We start from the raw sequence: 23,570 nt of genomic DNA on the forward strand, positions 1-23,570 counted from the left end.
ACAAACTCAAGGTAAAGTGGCTGCTCACGCACGCTCAATAAGTGTCTTCTCAGCTTTTTTGTGAATATGAGAGGGGAGAAAAGCGCGCGCAGATGTTTATCGAATCTTGCGTTTCTCACATACATTGACTAGTCATTAGATAAAGAAAGTAATATATATATATATATATATATATATATATATAGAAATTATCTTTTAATTGTCAGTTTTTAATAATTTTTCACTCATTTTTTTCAGCAAAAGTATGATTAGTATTATGGATTTAACTGATTTGGATTTAACTATTCGTGAGCTAGAATAGTTTAGATTTATTTCTCTAATTAAAGAAGCAAAAGACGAATAGGCAAAGACTAATTTTCAGAAACATATATGTATTTTCAAATGCAAGCAAGCTGAGAATTAGTTATCAACATTATCGAAATTCGGAGTTGAGCGTTCGGGAGAAGAGAAACAGTCGCAGGCAACAGATGACATCGGCTGGAAGTTGGACAGCTTTACGGCAATCTCAGGGATCTGCTTATGAAGGAGACGCAATTATACAAAAGACATAAGTCAATAGAAACCCTGTGATCTTACATCAACTGGAGAAGTTTTCAGCAACTGTGAAGAAGCGATCGCAAGTCCGCAATCTGTGTTGGGAATATCAGCATTCCAGGCTGAGAATCAAGGATGTCAACAGCCAAAGAGTGAATCATGATGGGCAATAAATGCACTTTATCTGAGCAGCCCTGTGCGTCTGACTTTCCCAAAGACAAAATAAGTTAAAACCTGAGCAAGAAAGAGAAGAAAAAATAAAAACAGTCTAAATTTAGTACACAGTTAAATATAAATCAGTCTATTAAAACATAGATTTCCTCAAACATCAAGTTCAAAATAGCATCAAATATTTTTGGCTTTAGGCCATGAAATTCAACAACAAACAATACTTTCACTTTACCTGCTGCAGAATCGGTCTTAAAGCATTTCAGCAACGGTGGCGAGAGTTTGTTCTTCTTTAGAAAATCATACAGATTCTGCTCAAGTGAGATTCTTGTGCTGGGAGCTTTCGAAAGCTCGCACAAAGTTGAACTCATCGGCGTTCTATCGATTCTCAACTGATGTAATCAGTGATGGAAAGGTTGATTTCCCAGTGAGAAGAAATCAGCAGATTTTCCTTCTCAAGCGATGCTTTGGATATTTTTCATGTTTTTCATCTGTTGGCGCGAAAATGTGTCTTCTCAGTTTCTTTTGATGATCGTTCGAACTTCAATCTTATTTAATTCTAATAGATTTTCTCCTGCACATAATTCTCTTGTTATTCTTCTTATTACTTTCTCTAGTTCATTTTTATAAAATTTTGTTTTTCTTAACACTTAACAAGATATAATCATTGCCTCCGAAATTTCTGTCTCCCAATATTTATCGGCATTTTTTTTACAATTTCTAAGATCGTAAACATACATATGTATATACATGGGGAAAAAATACATCTATTTATCTATTCTCATTCTTTGTCATTTCGTACAATTGAAAAATTCCTAATTTAGAAAGTTTTACAATTCAAATTTGTGAAGAAATAAAATGAGTTAACAAATTATAGACCATTTACTTTGATGCACTACTGTCTCCCAAAGTACATCAACTTTCCAGGCAAACACTTTGAACCTCTCTGAGTCATAGGCGTTTCCAGGAACATACAAAGGATCGTCATAGTGATCGTTTACTAGCCTAAAATATTGGCCATTGTCTGTTGGCTCGAGCCTCCAATATCCAGTGTTTACTATATTCTTTGGCCTCCACGTGAACACTCTTCTGCACAGATGGTCGTAATCGTGATCTGCATTCGCGACATACAAATACTCATCGTAGTGATCATTTTTTATCTTGAACAATCTGGCATTATCGTGAGGCTCAAAATTCCAGTCCCCTTGAATGACTGCAGTTCCAGGTCTCCAAGTGAATATCCTGCGCCTGTCCGAGTTGAACGCAAAGTATTCACTTGCGGCGTAAAGATACTGATTCCAGCTATAATTCTTTATCTCGCATCTATGTCCATCCCAAATTAGATTTCTCACGGCACTTGGAAAACTATATTTTAGATTCCTGAATATATCTGTATATTTTTCATCAATATTATTATAATTAGGCATCTCCATGGATTCCTTGACTCTGTAAGCCAGCATCAGCAGCTGATAGCTGTCTAGGTGATTATTTCTCTTCATCTGCTCAAACAGAGAGGGAAAAGCCACACTGTCATCTTCTATATTAGGTAGATGGCGAATAAATGATAGTATTCTTTCTGTATTGCTTAAAGAATTTGCATAAGATTTCTCTATGATTTGAGGCAAGATGCTTCTGAAGGTTGCAGGATATTGATTTGCAAAATCTTTTATCTGTTCGTAATCATTGCCATTACGCGCCGTTTCTGCCCATCCTTCAATGATTTGTTCAACAGGTTTTGCTAGATTGTTTTTTAAATCCTGAAGTGTTGCAGTATGTTCAGGACGATCTGCATATTTTTCCATGGCATCTTTAATATAATAATCCAGTATTGTTACATCGCGATTATACAACTCTTCATCGTCTCTCATTAATTCGTATATTATTTTATAGCCTAGCATTTCCTTTGAAATGTAAGGAAGATCGTACACAAACTTCACAACATTGTCAACATAACCTGGATTCTTATATTTGTAAGCTTCTTTTATGATTCTCGCTAAACATTCATTATTATTCTCTAAGGCAAGTAAATCTCGAAAATCTTTTAAAGCACTCTCAATTCTACCACTAGTTATTTCAGAAATACAAGACTTTATTGTTTTTTCTTTAAGGCCATCAACTACTTTGTTCAACGCTTTTTGCATGTTTTGCATGTCCGTTTTAAGATTGCCTAATTGGTACTCATATTTTTGAGAAAGAGATCTTTTGAGGTTATCAAATTTTTTCGTCGATATTTCCTCAAGTTCTGACAACGCATTAATCAAAATAGTCATATCACCGATCATAGCGTTATTTGCAGTAGCTTTTATGAAACCATTCTTCAAATGATTGTGAGCGCAAAGCACTAATTTTATTAACTCTTCACAATTGTCTGAGTCAAAATTTAGAGGACAATTAATATCATCATTAACTGTGTGATCAACACGATTTAATGTGACTTGCAGTTCATTTCTGAAGTTAATCAGCGTAGTTTGTTCCACTTCACAAATAGAAGATTCATCCAAAGGAAGAGATCGAATTGCGCGATTAGATTTTCCGTCTGAATGCCCATCAATATTTGAGCTAAATTTTGTTGAAAGATCTTCAAGATCAGAGCTAATTTTATCGAATTTGCTAAGTATTTCTTGACGATCTTCTTCACTAATTCTCACACGCTGATTAGCTTCAGAAATATCAGTAATTGTTGGATTATGATTGATTCTTTCCGTCGAATTTCCTTCTGGTTTTAAGTCTTTTCCAGTGCTACTAACTTCTGATGCATCAACAGCCGCCGCTTGAGCAACTAATAACAATGTGATTAGTTTCATCGTCCACAATAAGGCCGAAAAGCTAGTAAAAAAAGAAGGCGACGATAAAGGAAAAACTCTCTTCTGACTATGATAAGCAAAATCCATTGTGAAATGTTAAATTAAGACGGATTGAAAGTTTATGTAAAAGTTGAAATTCTGCTTCGAAAATGTCTTTTCCTAAGATAGTTTTATAAAATACAGGCAAATTATTGCAAAGCAAGGCTATTTAATGTCGAAATCATAGACTTCGTCAGACATTGAGACGCCTCAACATTTTTAATTTAATCGTTATGCAAAGATTAATTGACCTATTATTATGAGTTCAACTCTCTTTGCATATCGACATAAACACAAAGTGCATATAATTCTTTTGGAAGTCTTCCTTATACAAAATTACGTCTTGTATTGTGCTCACACAGAAAGAAACACTCTCTTTTAAGCTCACTGATATCCATAAACAAGCATATTTGCACTAAGATTTAAATGGATCCGGATTCGCACAAAATATTGCATTTATTTCACATTCAATTGCAATTGACTTTGGCTTGGGGATAATCTATATTCACACGAGAGCTCCGCAGTTACAACTGGAGATTTGAGATTGATTTCCTCACTTATAAAGGCGATCTTCTTTCCTCTCTTTATCCCCTTCAATTGCACAACATCTAATCTGGAGATTCCATTACATTTTTTTTCTTCGACCACAGTTATTTCCATAAATCCATTAAATACAGGGTATTTAATACATTTATAAAGTGTGGACTCTACAGCGGTTTAAATCAGACTAAAGCTTCTACTTATTTGCAATTGTAGCGCAATTTATACTTCTGATAATCGCATTTGAGGTCATGTTGGAGCATAGAAAGCATTAAAAATATTGATAAATTACAATTCCTGGAAATTCTTATCTAATACAAACAACGAAGATGAGCATTTCTCACTTTGAGCGGAAAACCCAATGTTGAGAGGCATTTTTAATTAATTAATAAAAGCATCGAAGTGTTATGCAAAGCACATTCGACTGCATTTCACATATGACATGTTTACACCAACGGGTTTTTCCTGTACAAAATACTTTTGTGCACTGATTTGCATCTTATCTTGAAACATTAGGATTTTCCGAGGTTTTTCCACGGTGACTGAGAAAATGTGACTTTCAGTATACCAAGGAACTTGATCAGTCCTAACAGTGTCTTATCAGATAGAGAACATAATCTCATCTACCGCGCAACGAAGTATGTTCAACAAAGTTGCTTGAAATGATCTGTATAATTGGGCACAATATTACAAGTTCTACTCTGGGTTTCTTTGACCAGTGAATCAGGATGAGAGAACTGATTTACTGATTCCATACTGCTTGTTTCTTGTCTCACAAAGTTAGTATTATCTTTCGGTGTGGCATAAGGTAATTGCCCTTCTTCGCAATGGTTTTGTAGTTCTGAGTTTTGCTGAATAAACTGTTGTTGAAGATCAGGTAACGCTTTCTTTACCTTCATCAGTAATTCATTAGCCTGAACTTGAGTAGACATTGTTGCTAGTTTTCTGATATTTTGTTGAACTACATGTTGAAATAAGAAGTCTGAAACACCGTCTAGCTGTCCTTTAGCCAACTTCCTGCGCGTTGTTTCCAGGATATTTGTGTATAAGTCAGTATTTTCCAATAAATCAGAAACAGCTTTTCCAACCCCACAAGTTTGAGCATGGATTGCCAAGTCACCTATAAATGCATCTACTAATTCATGAGCTTGTATATTCAGTTTGATTGCTATTGAAGGATCATAGCTCGAAGCTGTAACCGCTTTTGGACGGTATCCTGTCCATTTCCTTGCCAATAATGTGCCCCAGGTAAGCAAACCATTCACGTCAGTTCTATTAATCCATTGATCCCCCATTTCTAGTAACGTTGGGCCGGTTGGGAAATTGTTGGAAGGACTTTGTTGTTCCGAATGCGATTCTAGCAAGGTTTTACCAAGTGATCGTTGATCAATGGATGACTGTGATCTGGGGAGGAAATCACTTGGAGGAAGATGTTGATCTTCGTTCTCTTTTGAGCTTGATAACCAATTAATCGATAAGAAAGACAAGACCGTTGTCAGTACGTTTATAATCATATTGAAGGGTCGGAATTGTAGTTTACTGCTTCCCGAAGATGCAGCAGAAACCTTAGCATTTCTTACATAACCTAATGATCTCTTGCGTCGGTCACTTGGCTTGGGCCTTTTGCGAGTGTCACCTAAGAATGAGCTGGATGCTCCACCGACAGCAGGAGGAGGCGGAAAATTTAGTATATCGTCTATACTAACTGGCTGGGATCTTGGAGAAGGATGATGAATGGTTTCAACATCATGCACCTTAAATTTGATCCCTGGTTGACAACACACAGCCACAATAGGTGTGTAAACGCCAAGATCAGTGACGGATGCTAAATTAGATCCATACTTCTTCACTTGTCGGTTTCCTTCTCCAAGTTTCGCATCATCATCATCTCCTTTAGCGTATTTCAGCTCCATTACAAAGATGCCTTCTTCGTGTATCTGACCATTGGGCTCCTTTTTCAGTACAGATATTATAAGATCACTTCTGCCCTCTTTGGAAAGATTGGCTTCTGGAAATACTTTCATAATAATTCCCTGATCCGCTGTGTTTACGGCGTGACCCATAAATAATCCTTGCAATACAGCTTGAAAATCACTCTCACTGTTAATGATGTCTTTTATAGATCCTAGAGATTTTGATAAGCTTTTCAGTATATCGTCAGGAGCACCAATAAAGTTTGTCATATCTACAGAATTTATCTTTTGATATTCAGCTTTTCCCAGATTAGAATTAACATCTTTTTGTTTTATACCTTGAAAGTAATAATCACTTGCATTGGTTATTTTGCCGACACTTCTTTTCGGCTCAAGAGAGGACCAACCATCCTTAGACTTGGGATTTACGCTTATATCAAATCTAATAATGTTAGAAGTGTCACTTATCTCACTGGGAAGTTTAATTTTATCTTCAATCTTTATGTCTTTAAATTTGAACTTATCTTTGCGCTTTTCGCTGCTTTCAATAACATTTAACATTACCCATTTGTCTCCTTCCTGAAAAACAAATGTCCTGAAATCCCCATTATTTTGAACAAGAATTTTTCGATCCTTCTCTGACAAAATCTCACCTAAAATTAAGTTGCTCATGTAATGGTCATCGCCTTTAATTGCTAAGGGCGATGTAGAATAGTACAAATGCTTCAACTCTGTCTCGAAGTTATTAGCGCTGCCAACTCCTTTTGTGATCTTCTTCAATTCCTGCATAAATCCTTCTATTCGTGGTATATCTTCTTTTCTTGTCGTAATGGCGCTATAAATATCTATTTCAGAGTCGAGTTTAGAATTGATTCCAATAACTATGGCTTTCTCAGCAACCGTCCTCATACTGAGATTATAGAGATAACCGGTACCGGTTACCTGATCCGTCGCCTTACCAGCGGAAGTGCTATCTGCTTTAAATTCAAAGATTATCGGAATAGCGTGCCAGTTTTTATTGCCATCCGGTCCATTGCGAGAGAGAAGCAGCATATCAGCATAACCTCTCCCAGAAATACGTTCTACGTAGACATCTAAGTTGTAGCGGTTTTTAAAGTTTAGGGCCAAGGCTCCATAGAAAAAACCATGAAATCCGGATTCTGAGTTCAAGTCAAAGCCAAAAGTTGACTTATGATCGTAGTATAATTTCAACACATCTGTAGAAAATTCTACAATTCCTTGTTCTACTTTATTTATGTCAAGACTAGAAATTTCACTTAAGGTCGTTTCGTGAGTTATCGTATCTGCCACACTTATAACATCATCATCAGTTGTAATCTCCACTTTGGGTTTCTTTACACTTGGACTTCCCCTCGGACTCGTGTCTTGTAGTGCAATTTCTGCTAGTTTTATAATGTTTTTGTCAAGTATAGTCTCCACTTTAGAATTCATTGCGGCATTCGCAATAGTTTGTAATTCACTATCAGTTAATGCGTTTACTTTTTCTATTTTCTTAATCTTATCCTGCAGAGCTTTCACTTTATCGGTATTATAAATGTCAATATTTTCTAAATATTGGACTAAACTATTTTTTCTATCTGCACCTCTTATTGGTTTTTGTGTTGCAATTACATCAATTAAATCTTGCAAAATCACTTTCATTTGATTTGAATAGTTTTGAAAGTATTCACTTTTCCCAGTTGATGAACTTCGCATGGACAGTGAATTATCAGTGTGTATATAATAAACATTTTCTTGTATATGAGTATAGATGCTCCCACGATCGAATTTCTGATTTAATAAATTGAGCTCTATTTCGCTATATTTACTCACGCCATCTAACCATTTCTTAACATGTTCATGGATTCTTCCTTTCTCGCCTTTTTCTCGCCCAAAAGTCAAGTTACGATCTTCAGCAATGAAGGTTTTCAGTACTAATGTATTACCTTCTTTAAACCCTGTTTTAAGGAATTTGTGTGAAAATAATTGATGCCCATTAGAGTCAGGAAGATTCACAGTCTCAATGTTTGCATAAATAACTTTCCCACTAGTTTTTTGCATATCAGGCATTGTTAAAATGGATCCTAAAATGAGATTTGTGAAAAAGTCTTCATGAGTAGGAGCAAGAATATTTGGGGTTTTATTCAAGAGTAAGGTAAGATTCTCTGCAAATCCTTGAGGATTGCTTGGATCAAATCCATTGGGATATCTGGGATCTTCGCTGGTGTTTGGTTGAATGAGTTTATATTCATCCCCTAGATCTACACCTCTGGCTATTCCCTCGTCAAAACTTTTGAAAAATTCACTTATTAATTCAGGATTATGCTCTTGTTTCATATCCTCCATAGGTATAAAGCAAGGCACCGTTCCGCGTTTTCTACGTCTAGAACCTTTGCAATTAAGAAACAAAGCGTCTTCCTCGTCAGGAAACACTTCCTGTTGTTTTCTAATTGTTTCTTCACCCTCCGATTTCCACTTAATTAACTCTGAACCTTCTTGAACTGTTAATTTTGTCTCGCCTAGAATTAGTTTTTGAAGCTCCAGTGGTGGACGATTTTCTCCGCTCTTCCATTTTTGAAAACCTCCCTGAATAAATTTCTCAAACTGATTTTTTATTGAAAGTGGCTGATCGTTCAATTTAGATATCCATAGTGTTTTTGAAGTAAATATATTTTCTGCTAAATTCTGATATTTTTGTCCTAAACGTGACATTTGGATAAAATCTAATATACGACTAACCGTTCGTGACCAATTATTATTTATTTTCTTTCTAAGACTATGTATCCCTGCATTGGATGGCTGCTTCACTTTAACATCGCGTATATACTTCAATGACTTCGTTATATCTTTACCGAAGAAGACTCCATTCAGTACTCCTTCGTAAGTCGAAAATGAAGCTAAATTCCATTTAGTAATGTCGAAATCTCCATTAGCTGAACTGCCCATAAAGTATGCCATTACTACACCTGTTGTAGCTTTGTACAATGGATGCTTGGAGTCCTTTAAGATAGATTTTAACTTTAACTGGTTCTGGCCTGAAAATAAGTACTTTTTAGGGTTCTTAGCTAATCTGCCGACGCCGCGACTCATTTCCATGACATTCTGCGGCCATCCCATTCCGGTGTCAAATCCATCTACTAAACCTGACCAGGTCGCCGGATTAGTCCAATCCCACTCCCAAAAAGCAAAGTTTCCATCGTTAGCGGAGCCAGCACGATAGTACGCTAAACCACCAGCACTTGCATAACTTACGGTTAAAAATACGCCCTTTACAGCACGTTGACCAATGCCTATAGCATTCAATGCCTTCAAATTGCCAAGGTACACGATAACTTTACCGCTATTCGCAAAGTTATGTGTTATTCCTATTCCACCAGCTATTCCAGAACCAGCGCCAAAGCCTTGAAACAGCGAACTCCAAGTATTCGGTCGGTCCCACTTCCATTTAGAAGGATCCCAGCTTCCTGTGCTCGCAGCAGTTGTTAAGTAAGCACCACCAACTCCTAGTCCAACAGTAGCAGTTACCCCAATTGCAGCGCTACCTGCTAATCCACCAATAGCAGCAGCTGAAGCTGCAAACCCCACTGGTAATAGGGCACCAGCTATCGCCCCACCTCCTATGCCTAAATAAGTGCCTGGATCTGTAAAATCCCACTCCACTGGATTCCAACGGTCGTTAGCTGCTGCTCCGCCTAGATACGCACCAAGAACACCTAACGCTAAGCTGATTAAAAGAAAAGCCAACTCTCCATCGGGGTCGACTTCGGAGATTGGTGAGTTACCAGCGTATTTATACGGGCTAAAATATTGGGCCTTTGGATCGGGCTGGTAAAAACGACCAATACTTGGATCATAGAGTCTTGCGTGATAATTATAGAGGCCAGTTTCTTCATCCCATTCTTGGCCTGTATAGCGGTATGAAATGTGTGCTTGTGGATCATTGCCATAAGAACGCATAAGACCACCGTATGGCAGATAATCATAAGCTGCTACGACTCGGCCGTCCTTGATTACCAGTCGAACTGATCCAGAATGATCCGTAGTGACATTATAAAAATTATTATTGCGAATGAATCCTATGAGACCTCTAGGCCCATAAAGGTAAGCTGTAATCACGTATTGCGTTGAGCCATCTAGATACTTAGTTTGTCGGTCTATAAGAACTCTACCTTGTTCATCACGAAGATAGTGAGTTTCCTGACTAATTAAACCTTCCGCATTTAACACCCGTTTCACCACTCTTTCGCCCTGCGCATCATAGTAAAAACGCAGAGTACGACCGTCTGTAAGCTTGATGCGAGTTGTACGGCTAGAAACTGGATGGTACTCAATATGTTGAATGTTTTTATGCAATGCTTGAATCACATTACCTTGCTCGTCATGCTCCATTGCAAAAGGCTGCTTCAGACTGAATGCAGCCAACCAATGCGCATTGCCTTGATCATCATGTTTCATGGATAAAATCTGTTTCACTCGTGATTCTATCGGCCAATCTAATTCTATGCGATCGATTTGATTCGTAACATCACGATAAGCCAACTCATAACGATCAAAGCCTGTATAGAATAGGTGATGATTGCCATTAGCATCAATTTTTGTAGATTCTACATCAAAAGCCGTTTGTCCTAATTCATACGAGAAGTGGTGCGATAGCGTTTGCACAATCTTCGGTATAAAGACAGTATATTGGTGCAAAGTAGTAATAAAGTGGCTGTTCAAGCATCGTGTAAAGTCGGAAATTTGTGTTGGTAAGTAACCTTTATCAAGCAGCATTTGACCGATTTGGTTTGCTATTCCTTGCTGCCAATTATAAATAAGCCTAGATGAGGCTAAATTAAGATTTTGCCAATGTAAAAAGGTTGCTGAAAAATCCACCAATGATAATGTCTTTTGGCGACTAATTGCTGATATAATTAACCGCTTAATTGGCTCAACATAAACCACATACTTATCATTCAAGGCTCTTAGATCAGCTTTTAAATCTGCGTTCCGGAAGAATGATTCGCCACGTCTACCAATTGCAGTCGCTGGATCATCGCGTTGTTGATCAGTAATTATATAATCAGCGTCAGTGAGTAGTTGCCAAATATGTTGTGATTGTTGCTTATTCAAACCGGGAATCTTTTTAGCAAATGAATCTGGTTGTAATGGATCGGTCAGATTCTCTACATCATCAATCAAATATTTAGCTTTAGTTAATTCTTGGTGATTGCCATAAGCATAACGATGTCCGTAATATGTTGGCTTTTGCTTCTCAGCCACCAATCTAGCCATTCGACGACCCATTTCTCCTCCGCAAACCAAGGGTAGGGCCGTTTCTGCATCGCGAATATACAACTTCATTGGTTGGCCGTTATCAGAAAGATGACCTGTTCGCTTTAACGCTTTAACGCATACTGCAGAATAATTGCCTCCCAAATCATTTTCGTGTATTTGAAACCATCTTCCATCAGCATTTACTGGCCAATTGGCATTGAAAGTTGCTTGCATTATCATGCCATCGCCGTAGCCAGCTTGACCATAGCCTTTATTTGCATAGGCGATATCTTCAGTAAGGAAAGGATCCGATATTTTCTCAAGGAATCCAGGTGAATTGTAGTGATAGTTTCGGGTAAAGCTGAGTGATGTGCCTTGTTGGTATTGTTCACTAGCCAATTGACCAGTAGCGTGATAAGTAAATCTAGCGTAACGAGTCGGGTTATTAGGAGTTCCTAGCCCAGTCAACTGACCTAGCCTATTATAACTGTGCACTACATGCAACGGTTTACCGTCAAAGGCTACAGGATATATTATCTTCTGTAGTTTATCTTGTGCATATTGCTTTTCAATGTTATTAAGTGAATCAGAAGTGGCTTCATTTAGTATTGCATTTTTAGACATTACTTGCTGCAGTGCATCAAAATGCAATTTTTCAATAATTACTTCGCCTTCATCAAGAGTAATGAACTCCTTAACACGGCCACGTAACAGTGGATCAAAATGACCGTCAGAATAATCAAATGTTTGATAATCTATGGCATAAGGTAAATGTGTGCTTTCTAAATGTTGACGTAAAGCAGTGAGAGATAAGGGGCGATTTATATGTCCAGTGCTAATCAACTGGTCGTTACTATCATAATTGAAATAAACAATCTTTTGAGATTCATTGGTGGCGCCTAGAGAAACCATAAAACGCTTCTGACCTGCAGCGTTGTATAAATATTCAGTTGTGCCACTATCAGGCGTAATCTTGCGTATTAAATGGCCATATTTATCATAAACAAAGCGAGATGCTAACGCATATTGTAATTGTTTCTCCGCAGGAGAAAGGTGATCCTCTCCAAATTTCCAGGCTGTTAATCTTATGTCAGTCTCTGCTTTTTCATGATATAACGGCGGTAAGATTTTTATTAAACGCTTTTCCGTATCGTATTCATAAGTACTGAGTAAATGGTCAAAGCTTGGGACTCGCACATATTTAGCTACCTGATTATTAGCTTGATCAAAAACGAAAATTCTTAAACTACCATTTGAGGTATGTTCTACTCTTTGACGGTAGCCATTATTCGATGGAAACAGATTATCAAGAAAAGCTAAATCCGAATGCTGACTTACTTTAGTAGAGTAACGACCAGTAATTGAAAAATCTGGACCAGGCAAACCTAAATTCTGTTCTTGATCTAATGGATTAGGTGCGTATCCAGTGCGTGTGTAAGCTACCCCTTGATCTGATGGATTTAACCGATTAACTTCGCCTTGAAGGATTCCTGTTTGCCAGACGGATTGCTGATTGTAAGTATTTTTATTGCTAACAAAGTCTGATCGATAAGCTAGAAGCGATTGGCCTGCATTACGATGTACTCGTGTTGTTTTGGTAGTAATAGATTTACGTCCCAACGCATCATACAATATCTCACTTACTTGAGCTGTCGTAGCATCTTCCAACTGAATTTCCTGCGTCTTATCACCAAATGCATTGTAATAATTGATTGTTGTCTGAGGGCGATTCATTACTAACAAGTCTTCAACTAGAACTTTACCATCTGCTTCTATTCCAAACATTGACCATGGAGTTGATGAAGTTATTGGCAACGCTTGGTCTACTATTAATACAGCATCCAACCATATCCATAAGTAATTTTCTTCAAGCATGACAATTAATTCACCGGCTGATGGCAATGGAGCAATAAGAGATTGTGCATTTGGTATAGTTAAATCAGTAAAACCATTTGATTTCCGAGTGAACTTTAACCTGCCAATTTCTTTCCAATTTAGCGATAAAGCAGATCCCGACTCTTGAAGGGCAAAGTAGCATCGAATAGCAGCACTCTTGTGATCAAATAAATTTGTGGCTGCCTGAATTATGTGTTTTCCTGACTGTTTATGCCATAGTTGACCTGGAGCAACATTCCAGACGGCTGGATTATCTAATTTCCATCGAGTGCGCCAAGAATTTCTATCAAAAGTTTCATACGATCCATTCTCTGGTTCTAATGTTATAACATTAGGTTTGGAATCAATAATGTTTCCTCGTGGGGAAGGTACCAATTTGCCTGTTCTGCTAGATGAAGAAAATTCTTGCAAATTACCGTCTTCATCTATACTGGCAATTTCTTGATCTAAGCGGTTATAAATGGTTCTAGTGACCAGACCATTGGCCTTAATAACTGCTGTAGGTTTGTCAGTTATCGGATTGTATACAGCTGCTTGAAAATCGTGAGTAATGGGTGAGAAACGAATATGATCGAGGTCTATTGTCTGATTATCTGGAGCCTCTACTCGTAGAACAATCTGTAAGTTAGCTTCCTCTTGTGATGGTTGCACACTGTTGCTTTCTGTGATTGCATTATAGTTAACATAGTCTCGATAAATCTGTCTCAATACCTGAAAATTCAGTGGTAGCTCAAGGTAAAACCAGTCGCCTATTTGACGCTTAGTTTGTGCACTTAACGCAATAATTTTTTGTCCAGTGATGGTACGAATAATAGCCCTAAGATAGGGCACTGTTGTATCTAACGTCAATGCTGCACTGCAGCGTATCCAGCAAGCGGCTAGATAAGTAGTTTCCTGATCACGTGGCTGGAACAATCCTTCCAGAAATGATGGTTGATTTTTGAAAGTGCTTTTTAGTTCCAAATAATGTTCCCCAACGAAGGCAAAATTTCCTTTAACAATACGGGCCCGGTTGATCCGCCATGAATTTGTTGCAGAGTTCGCAGCCGGAATACCAATCTGGTTATTCTCATATGGTTCAAAGCCGTAGTAAGCAACCATTTCCTCAGCCAAGTCGTATGGTGAGAAATCACTGATTAGCCTTTTTCCACTGCGATCTAATAATAGCATTGGATTAGAAACGGGTTCAGTTTCATTTGCAGCTTGCTCTACAGATTTTTCTTCGGGTGGCATAAGAACCTCAGTACCATCAGCATTGAAACAACGATCAGTGTTGGTAACATTACCTCTGTGATAAGATCTCGTTGCTTCTTGCCAACCATATGCGACTTTGTTATTGCCTGGTATTATTGCTACTGTTTCATTATAGATTAACGCTCTCTGGTCAGCATTAAAAGAACGTTCATACGCTGTTATTCTTTCTATATCACTAGCACTCAATGTCACTCGATTTACAAATGATTCCATCTTAGATGGAAGTAAAGCAGAAACAGCTCGCACTCGACATTCTTGGGGTTCAGCGTGTGTCGATGTAGTTGAATTGGCTACAGTTAATAAGTTCTGGTAATCACTTCCAGATAATAATTGTTCATTGTCAAATATATAAAACCGACCTAATGTTTGCTCGTCTTTGAATGTTAGAACTTTAACCAAGTTCGGCTCTGGATGGTAGGCTATATAGTCAGGATATTGATTAATGATCTGATCTGGTGCATATAATTGCAGTGTCTCTAGCGGCTGGCCTTGTTTCTTTTGATCGCTGCCTTGCCTATATAGTTTAAATAAAGATTTATCATCATTATCTGACTCTAAAACAAAGTGTTTCCCTAGAATTCCAGTCAGTTGAGTAGGTGTTGACTCTTTCTCCCATCCAGTTCCGGTAATGCGTAATAATGTGTCATTGCCAATATAGACACCTTGATTACTAATCTGAGCGATGTATAAACTCAAATTAATGAAAAATCTCTTGTTTAGATTTTCTTTCCAGTTCTGATTAAGATGTTTGATGGTTTCTTTTACCCTTGAGTCATCTCCATTTCTAATGTTCTCTATAATATTTTTATTTCGGACTTTATTATTAGTAATTATATTTTCAATAATCTTTCCAGAAATACTTTTAATTTGAGCTTTAAAACGTCCTTGCTCCTTGACATAAACAATCTCGTAACCACTGCCATCGAATTCAAGTTTATCACTTAGTTCATTAACGTTGTCCCGCTCTATTTTATATGTTTGTTTCTTGATAATATCATATTGTGAGTCTAGTAGAAATAAGTGTGTGTGAGACGAAAGTCGGCCATGATTTTCTTGAAAGGTATTGAATAGAATAAAATTGTTATGTATTTGCAGACTCCTCTGAGTTATTACTGTTACAATTTGTTGCCTAATGTCACTGTCTAATTCAAATAAATCCAAAATCTGACGTGCACTATAAGGCAGATTCTCTAGAAGTTTCTTCTTCCATCCAGTCTGAGAATCAAAGTAAAATAGCCATAATTGATGATCATCATAGCCAACTATTAACTTCTTGTGTAGCGCGAGTACTGTAATATCCCGAGAGACAGTGATTGAATGCTCACTCCAATCTAAGTGATTTTCTGCGCGTTTGAATAACATAATATTATTTTTAGTGGAGTCTGCAACAGCAATAATTGATTCGCTATATTGTACTAAAGCTTCTTTGCTGAACTCAAACTTTGTAGGATTTGTGGACCAAGTTTGTTCATGGCGATTATAAATATATAGCGATTGTTTTTGGTTACTTTCGATAAATATAATGAATGAATTTTGATAGACTTTTACAGCATAATCCTTAATTTCTGATTCAGACACTGGGCACGACAATTTTGTGCTAATTGCGCAGTCTACAATAATTTGAGTCATTGCGCGATTCATAATACGCAAGAGAACTTTGCCAGCTCTTGGGTCAAGATCTCGGTAAGTCATAAGAGCATAGTCTGATCCATAAGTTATCCTAGCTTTTTCTCGAGTCGGATAACTACGTACGGAGGTGAGTGAAGGTGGGGCAAGAGACTGATAATTGAAATGAACTGTTGACCCTTTTGATACTAATGCACAGCTTTGCAGAACTTGCTTGTCTAATATAGTTTGATAGGTAAAGTGCAGTACCGGTTCAGTATGCGATAATAAACGCTGTTTTATATCAGTTAACAATCGTTTCCCGTCCTTGATTTGATAAACGAAGCTCAGTGTTTGGCTATAGGAAGAGGTAGTAAGGCTATATCCTTGTAAATAATGAGACTGCACAAGTGATACTGGAAAAATAATGTTTCCTTCATCATCTACAGGATTATGTGAGGTATATTCACTCTTCTCTCTAAGTGCATAATCTAAATTAAGCCTCAAATATTGATCATCGCTGATGCCTTTCAGTCGCAGTGCAGAGTCATATGTTTTACCACCAGCTATCGTAGCTTTATCTTTCTCATAGTGGTAATACAGCATCCTTTTGCTATCCTTATCGAGACGCATGTTTAAATACCATGCAATTAATAATGGCTGCTGATGCGCTTTATCACGACCGATGCTACGCCAATTAGGCCAACCCAAACTCCATTGTAGCGCATCTTGCACCACACTATGTTTAGCTTTGCCATAAATAGTTTGCTCTGTTTCACTTTCAATTATCCAACGTTGTTCTGATTGGTGATAGGAAATAGTTATTTGCGTTCCTTCAGCTTCTTGCTGCAATTGAAAATGTCGTATTCCTTTTTCATCTGACAAAAATCTTAGACGCTGTGGGCGACTTCCAGTCATTAAGTAGTAGTGTGCGTCCTCAGGGAAAATACTGCCTTGATGGTCAACAAAGATATAGTCCTGTGCCATTGGCAATGACCATCCTATTCCGGACACATCAGAAGTTGTAACTCGACTATTATAGGAAAGGGACAATTGCAATTTCCATCCTGTAGTAGCAAAGATATCGACTAGAGGTATGTTTAAATGTGCGTGACCACTAGCTGGATCCACCGTTTCCTTAAGGAATCCGTCATTCCATTGCTCAGCCCAGCGTAAGGCAGGCTTTTCAGGAAGTACTTGACGAGGAATTTGTTCAGGGAATAAGTCATTCCCACGGATAGAGGGACTGTGAGCTGTGTTTACTGATGTAGTAAGTGTAGTACTGGTTGATGGTACAGTAGTGGTGGAAAAGGGAATAACTGGAGTTGGTTTTACCAACCCCCATTGGACCTTGCCTTCTGCATCTTGCGTAAGTACAGAAGAGTAGACTATTGCAGGTGTCATTGATGGTAAAGCACAAACCACATTTGCATACCGCTGTGCTCCAATTAATTGTTCAGGGCCTAACAAAGTTTTCCAGCTATTATTGGTGACATCAAAGCTTAATGCTGTTATTCCCCGTGGTCCAGTAAAAAGTAAATCATCACGGCCATCACTGTTTAGGTCTGTTAGTTGTATAGAGTTCGCATAATGTGGTGACCAACCATATGGTTGAGTGAATTCATTGTGGCGATGTAAGAATCTGTAATCCCTCTGATTATCATTATATTGATAGACAAACAAACCACTGTCATTTAAGTGAAGAATATCTTGGTATATTTGATGTGTCAAGTCAGCAAAAAATAGTTGGTCTTGAACCCTTGCTATAATAGAAGTATTAGTCACTTGTTCCAGCAAATAGTCAGAGTTAAATTGATAAAATTCTAATCCCTGGCCAGTTCGCAGTCCAATCACTTCTGAATCATTGTGTCGTAATCTGGTTGCGAAGAACTTATTTTCGGGAGAACTCCATGTCTGAAAAGGGACGTTAACTTTTAAGGGTGACAAAGGAGGTTTATTAGGTTGAAGTGTTGATGCATAAAACTTGATTCTTCTATTGACATCGCGAGTCATTACTCCGACATACTTTGTATCAGGATAAAAATGACCCCATAAAAGGTCCCCACTGAAAAACTCATTGAATTTTATATCTTCCTTCAACAGCTTCAATCCTGGTTTAGCTGGATCTAATTGGTAAAACTGTATGCCATTCGGATGACGCAGTAATATAATGTGTTTATCAGGGAATATTTTGTCGGTTACTAGCCATGGGTAGCGATCCAATGGATAGTTTCCCGGTTGGTCAAAAACTAACTCACTCCACTCGCGACGCCATGTTGCGGTTGATGGCACATATTTGTAGCCAAGCAACTGACGACCTTGACGAACACATAAGATTACTTCACCACTATTAAGTCGGATTGGAGAAATGTCGCCTATCTTTTCTCCATCAAAACCACTTATAGTTTGAGTTGACAAAGAAAACTGTGTCATGATTTCTCTGATTTGTTATTTGCGGAAAATGTGAGCTTAAGAAGTCACTTTAGAAGAGGATCAGTGTGTCGCTGTAGTCTTTCGGGTGGAATTTGGCCATATGGTGGACTTTAAGATGTAATGTTGCGTATCACAATTTACTTCCCTCACTTCACTTTTCACAATTTGCCGGTGTTTCTCTTCAATTTAAAGACTTTTTGGTCTTTCAGAGTTTTTTTCTAAACACTTTTTACTGCTTTCTCTTCTTAAGACATTTACTCACTGGTGAGTGCTCGAGAGCAACTGAGGATTCGCACTGCAAGTAGTTATTTTTAAAGAGGCACGTTTTCTTTGTTCCAATCCTCTGATCATTCTTCTACAGCGTGCGATTGCCGAAAATAATTCGCACACTTTTAGTTTCATTTGATCAATGGTAGAAGTCCCACACTTTCTCAGAATCAATTTGGCAAACGCGATATTTCTTCGTGAACTCCACTTAGTGTGACTGTTCTGTGCTTTCCTTGCAAAAGAAAGTTTTCATTTCAGTCTCAGCAATTTCATAGTGACTGAGATGTTGACTAAAAACAATTTAACACTCTATCCTCCATTCTGCTAGTTTGCCTTTATTTCCCCCCAGTAAAACCATATTCCTATTTGTGTAGCAATCATCCCCGAAATACCCTTTAACATCTCCTCCAAAAATCCCTGTGAAAAACGCTCCTATAGTGTTTATTGGGGCAGATTTCTCTTCCCAAAACTTTGCAGTACTCATGCAGTCTTTGAAAGGAACATATAAGTTTCCATGTGAGTAAGAATTTTTTATTATAAAACTATCACCATTATCTCGAGGCTGAATTTCCCATTCTCCATCGTGTTCTACATTTCCTGGTATCCACGTAAATACTCTTTTAACATTTTCATCCCTAGAAAACGGACGTGACAATTCCGAAGTATATAAATACTCATTCCAGTGACTATTTTTTATCCGAAATAATTTTGCATCTTTTATTGGCTCAAAATCCCAAGTCGCTTCTGTAACTGGAACACCAGGCATCCAGGTAAATATACGACGTCTGTTTTCGTCCCATTTTAGTATAGAAGCAGCATAAAGATACTGATTCACAAATTTACTATTTAGCTTGCAGTTGCTTCCACCCCAGATTAGACCTCTGATGGAATCCGATAGATTATTTTTCAGAGTTATTAATTTATTTTTATATTCCTCGTCAACATTATTATAATTAGGCATCTCCATGGATTCCTTGACTCTGTAAGCCAGCATCAGCAGCTGATAGCTGTCTAAGTGATTATTTCTCTTCATCTGCTCAAACAGAGAGGGAAAAGCCACACTGTCATCTTCTATATTAGGTAGATGGCGAATAAATGATAGTATTCTTTCTGTATTGTCTAAAGAATTTGCGTAAGATTTCTCTATGATTTGAGGCAAGATGCTTCTGAAGGTTGCAGGATATTGATTTGCAAAATCTTTTATCTGATCGTAATCATTGCCATTACGCGCCGTTTCTGCCCATTCTTCAATGATTTGTTCAACAGGTTTCGCTAGATTATTCTTTAAACTTTGAAGTAAAGCATAAGATTCATGATAACCCTTTAGAAGGGTTTGAACTTTGTAGTCTAGTTCAAGTATACTTATTTCGCGATTATTTAACTTTCCATCGTTTCTCATTAGTTCGAATAGTTTTTTATAGCCCAGCTCTCTATGCGAAACCCAAGGAAGATCCCACACAAACTTAATAATATTTTCTACATAATCTGTATTCCTATAATTGTAAGCCTCTACTATGATCTTAAACATAAGCTCATGATTCTCATAATCGTTTAAATCTCGAAAATCTTTAACTGCACTTGCAATTTTTCCACTACTTATTTCCGAAATACAAGACTTTATTGTCTTTTCTTTAAGATCATCAACAACTTTATTCAACGCTCTTTGCATGTCTTGCATGTCTGATTTGAGCGTATTTATTTTTTGCTCAGATTCTTGTGAAAGTGATCTTTTGAGGTTATCAAGCTTTTTTGTAGATATTTCCGTGAGCTCTTTTACCGTATTTTTCAAAACAGTCATTTTACTGATTAAAGCGTTATTTGCAGTAGCTTTTATAAAATCACTCTTTAAATGATTGTGAGCGCAAAGCACTAATTTTATCAACTCTTCACAATTGTCTGAGTCAAAATTTAGGGGACAATTAATATCATTATTAACAGATTGATTAACACGATTGAATGTGGCTTGCAGTTCATTTCTGAAGTTAATCAGCGTAGTTTGTTCTATTTCGCAAATGGAATATTCATTTAAAGGAAGAGATCTAATTGTACGATTAGATTTTTCGTTTAAATGCCCATCAATATTTGAGCTAAATTTTGTTGAAAGATCTTCAAGATCAGAGCTAATTTTATCGAATTTGGTAATTATTTCATGGCGAAGTTCTTCATTGATCCGCACATGCTGATCATCTTCGAAAATATCAGTATTGATCTTTTGCGATATTACAGGATCTGCCCTTGCATGAGGATGATAAGGTTCAGGAGAATAAACACTAATTGCCGCCACTTGAGCCACTAATCCCAGAAAGAGTCCCAATATCATAATTTTCATCACACATAAACTTGAAAAATCTCTAAAATAAGGAGCGAACAAGCAAGAATATGTTGATTCCATTGCAGCAGTATTTATCTATAATCATCAAAATCACTGATAAAGACCCTAAATTCACACGATAGTTCAATAGAGATAGGTTTTTTGGCTTTTTTGTTTACAATAGGCAAAGTTCTTTTTCAACTTTTTCTCTGGTTAACGGAGATGTTCTTCGATCAAGCGCAGAACTCGGACTGCGCTCACGCTATTCACTCAAGATTTTCGTCTTAAGCTGCGCAGATCAAACACTGTCACACACACGAATGGAGGTCGAGTTGTGAGTAAGTGAGAATGAGACACGAAATATTCAATATATGTAATAGCATTTGTGTGCAAAGCACTGGATAATCTATATAATTCAATGAGGCAAATAAACCAATCAGCACTCTATTTTCCCATTTCTCTCTTTCCCATTTTCAAAATTCGTTCCTAAAAACTGCAAAAACTCCGAAGCTGCAGCTGAGCTACAATTTCTCCAGGGAACATATAAATATCCGGGATAGTATGAGTTTTTTAGTCTAAAACTTTTACCATTATTTGTAGGCTGGAGCTGCTATTCTAAGTTATAACCTACATTCCCTGGTATCCACGTGAATGCTTTTTGATTTCTCCAGTTAAAACTTCAATCTCATCTAATCTTCATCCTTGTTTTTAATCCAACACATTTCTCTACCCCAGATAAGATTTCTTACAGAAAAAGGTAGATTGATTTTTAAAATCGTAATTTATTTTGTACATATTTCTTCAGTGATAGATAAATGTCGCTCATAAACAACAGTCAGCGGTCACAGATGAGCTCTCAGCTCAATGAGCTAGTAAGGAGAGGGAGGAGGGCAAAATTTAACAGTGAATTTCCCATTCACTTCCTTCCGGAGCGAATTTACCATTTTTAACAAGCACTGGATTCCGTTGCCAGTCACAATCAACTTGCCGAAAAGGCGCAAAGACAAAATATACAGCATTAATGGGACAATTTTGTTCTGGAGCATATAAATATCCAGTGTAGTGTGCGTTTGCAATTTTAAAACCGTTGCTATTTGGCTGAAGCTCCCATTGTGATTCAGACCAGTCTGAATTTCCTTTTGGTATCCACGTAAATGCCCTTCTAGAGTCCTTATAATTATAAAAAGACAAATAATATTTATAAAGGACATCCGAAGTATATAAATACTCGTTCCAATAATTATTTTTTATCCTAAAAAATCTTCCTCCTTGCACAGGTTCAAACCCCCAATCTCCTTCGTAAACAAAATTCATCGGCTTCCAGGTTAATATTCGACGTCTGTCGGAGTCATAAAGATATTTTGGACCCGCAGCATACAGATACTGACCCCATAAATAATTCTTTACCTTACAACTTTTTCCATTCCAAATTAGATTTCGCACAGAAGAAGATAAATCATTCTTGAGAGTCGTGAACATAATTCTGTACTTCTCATCAATAGTGGTATAAAACTGCATCTCCATACATTCTTTGACTCTAAAAGCCACCATCAGCAACTGATAGCTGTCTAAGTGATTATATTTTTTCATTTGGTCATACAGAGATGAAAAAGAAATAATATTTAGCGTTATAGAAGGTAGACTTTGAGAAAAACTTATAATACGTTCCGCATTGTCTAAAGAATTTGCATAAGATTTCTCTACGAGTTCAGCCAAGATGTTTTTGAAGGTTTCTGGATGTCGATTTGAAAAATCCCTAATCAATTCGTAATCATTGTCATTACGCACCATTTCTGCCCATGCTTGAATGATCTGTTGAACAGGAATTGCCAGATTATTCTTTAAATTTTGAAGTGTTGCATTATATACACGACGATCTTTATATTTCTCAATGGCGTCGTTAATACGATAGTCGAGAATCATAATTTCGGGATTAAGCAATTGTCCATCGTCTCTCATTACTTCGAATAGCTTTTTATAGCCTTGCACTGTCCGTGAAATTAAGGGATATTGATAAATAAAAGTTATTATATGCACTACATTATCGGGTTTCTTATCATTGTAAGCTGCCTGTATTATTTTTATCAATTTATCATGACTCGTATTATTGTCTAATTTGTTAAAGCATGTTCGAGCATTTTCAAGTCTTCCACTGCTTATTTCTGAGGCACAGAATTTGCTTGACTCTTCATTTAATACGACAACAGCTGTCTTCAGTGATCTCTGCAAGTCTTCAATATCTTTTAAAAGTGTGTCAAATTCTTGCTCGTATTCTTGGGAGAGTAATATTTTGATGTTTTCAAGCTTTTTTATAAATATTTCTTCAAACTCTGACAACACATTCAACAAAATAGTGCTTTTATCCAGCGAACTTCCATTGATAAACTCTTTAACAATAATACTTTTTAAATAATTATGAGTGAATGAGAGTAATTTTACTAATTCGTCGCACTTATGTGAGTTATAAATAACAAGAGAATGATTAAAATTGTAATGATGAAAAAATTGATTAACCCGATTCATTGCATCTTGAAGTTCATTTCTAAAGTC

General features: G+C 37.1%; 2 protein-coding genes across 3 annotated transcripts; both read right to left on the reverse strand.

The window, feature by feature from the left end:
• Window positions 1-351: 351 nt before the first annotated feature.
• LOC132260157 (uncharacterized) lies at window positions 352-4,336 on the reverse strand. 2 transcript variants are annotated; one of them, XM_059758110.1, is made up of 3 exons: window positions 938-4,336; window positions 577-768; window positions 352-513 (listed from the first exon to the last, which is right to left on the reverse strand). In XM_059758110.1, the coding sequence occupies exon 1, from the start codon at window positions 3,591-3,593 to the stop codon at window positions 1,566-1,568; it is 2,028 nt and encodes a 675-aa protein (XP_059614093.1). In that variant the 5' UTR covers window positions 3,594-4,336; the 3' UTR covers window positions 352-513; window positions 577-768; window positions 938-1,565. The 2 variants fall into 2 exon arrangements, with proteins under 2 accessions (XP_059614093.1, XP_059614094.1); XM_059758111.1 differs by having other exon boundaries at window positions 352-516.
• A 393-nt stretch (window positions 4,337-4,729) lies between these two features.
• On the reverse strand, window positions 4,730-18,022 carry LOC132259075 (uncharacterized). Its single transcript, XM_059756620.1, has 3 exons — window positions 16,245-18,022; window positions 10,435-14,720; window positions 4,730-10,368 (listed from the first exon to the last, which is right to left on the reverse strand). The coding sequence occupies exons 1-3, from the start codon at window positions 18,020-18,022 to the stop codon at window positions 4,730-4,732; spliced, it is 11,703 nt and encodes a 3,900-aa protein (XP_059612603.1).
• Between the last annotated feature and the right edge of the window lie 5,548 nt (window positions 18,023-23,570).

Source organism: Phlebotomus argentipes, unplaced genomic scaffold (assembly GCF_947086385.1).
Source record: "Phlebotomus argentipes unplaced genomic scaffold, Phlebotomus argentipes genome assembly scaffold_18, whole genome shotgun sequence".
NCBI classification, from domain to species: Eukaryota; Metazoa; Arthropoda; class Insecta; order Diptera; family Psychodidae; genus Phlebotomus; species Phlebotomus argentipes.

Excerpts from the sequence above, each read along its gene's own strand:
- LOC132260157 (XM_059758110.1), bottom strand. The coding sequence starts at position 3,593 with ATGGATTTTGCTTATCATAGTCAGAAGAGAGTTTTTCCTTTATCGTCG.
- LOC132259075 (XM_059756620.1), bottom strand. The coding sequence starts at position 18,022 with ATGACTCGCGATGTCAATAGAAGAATCAAGTTTTATGCATCAACACTT. Across the intron at positions 14,721-16,244 it reads TATCAAACTATATTAGACAA|TGATTACCAGAACTTATTAA; the intron begins GCAAGTTCTGCA and ends ATTATCTGGAAG. Across the intron at positions 10,369-10,434 it reads CATGAAACATGATGATCAAG|GTAATGTGATTCAAGCATTG; the intron begins GCAATGCGCATT and ends ATGACGAGCAAG.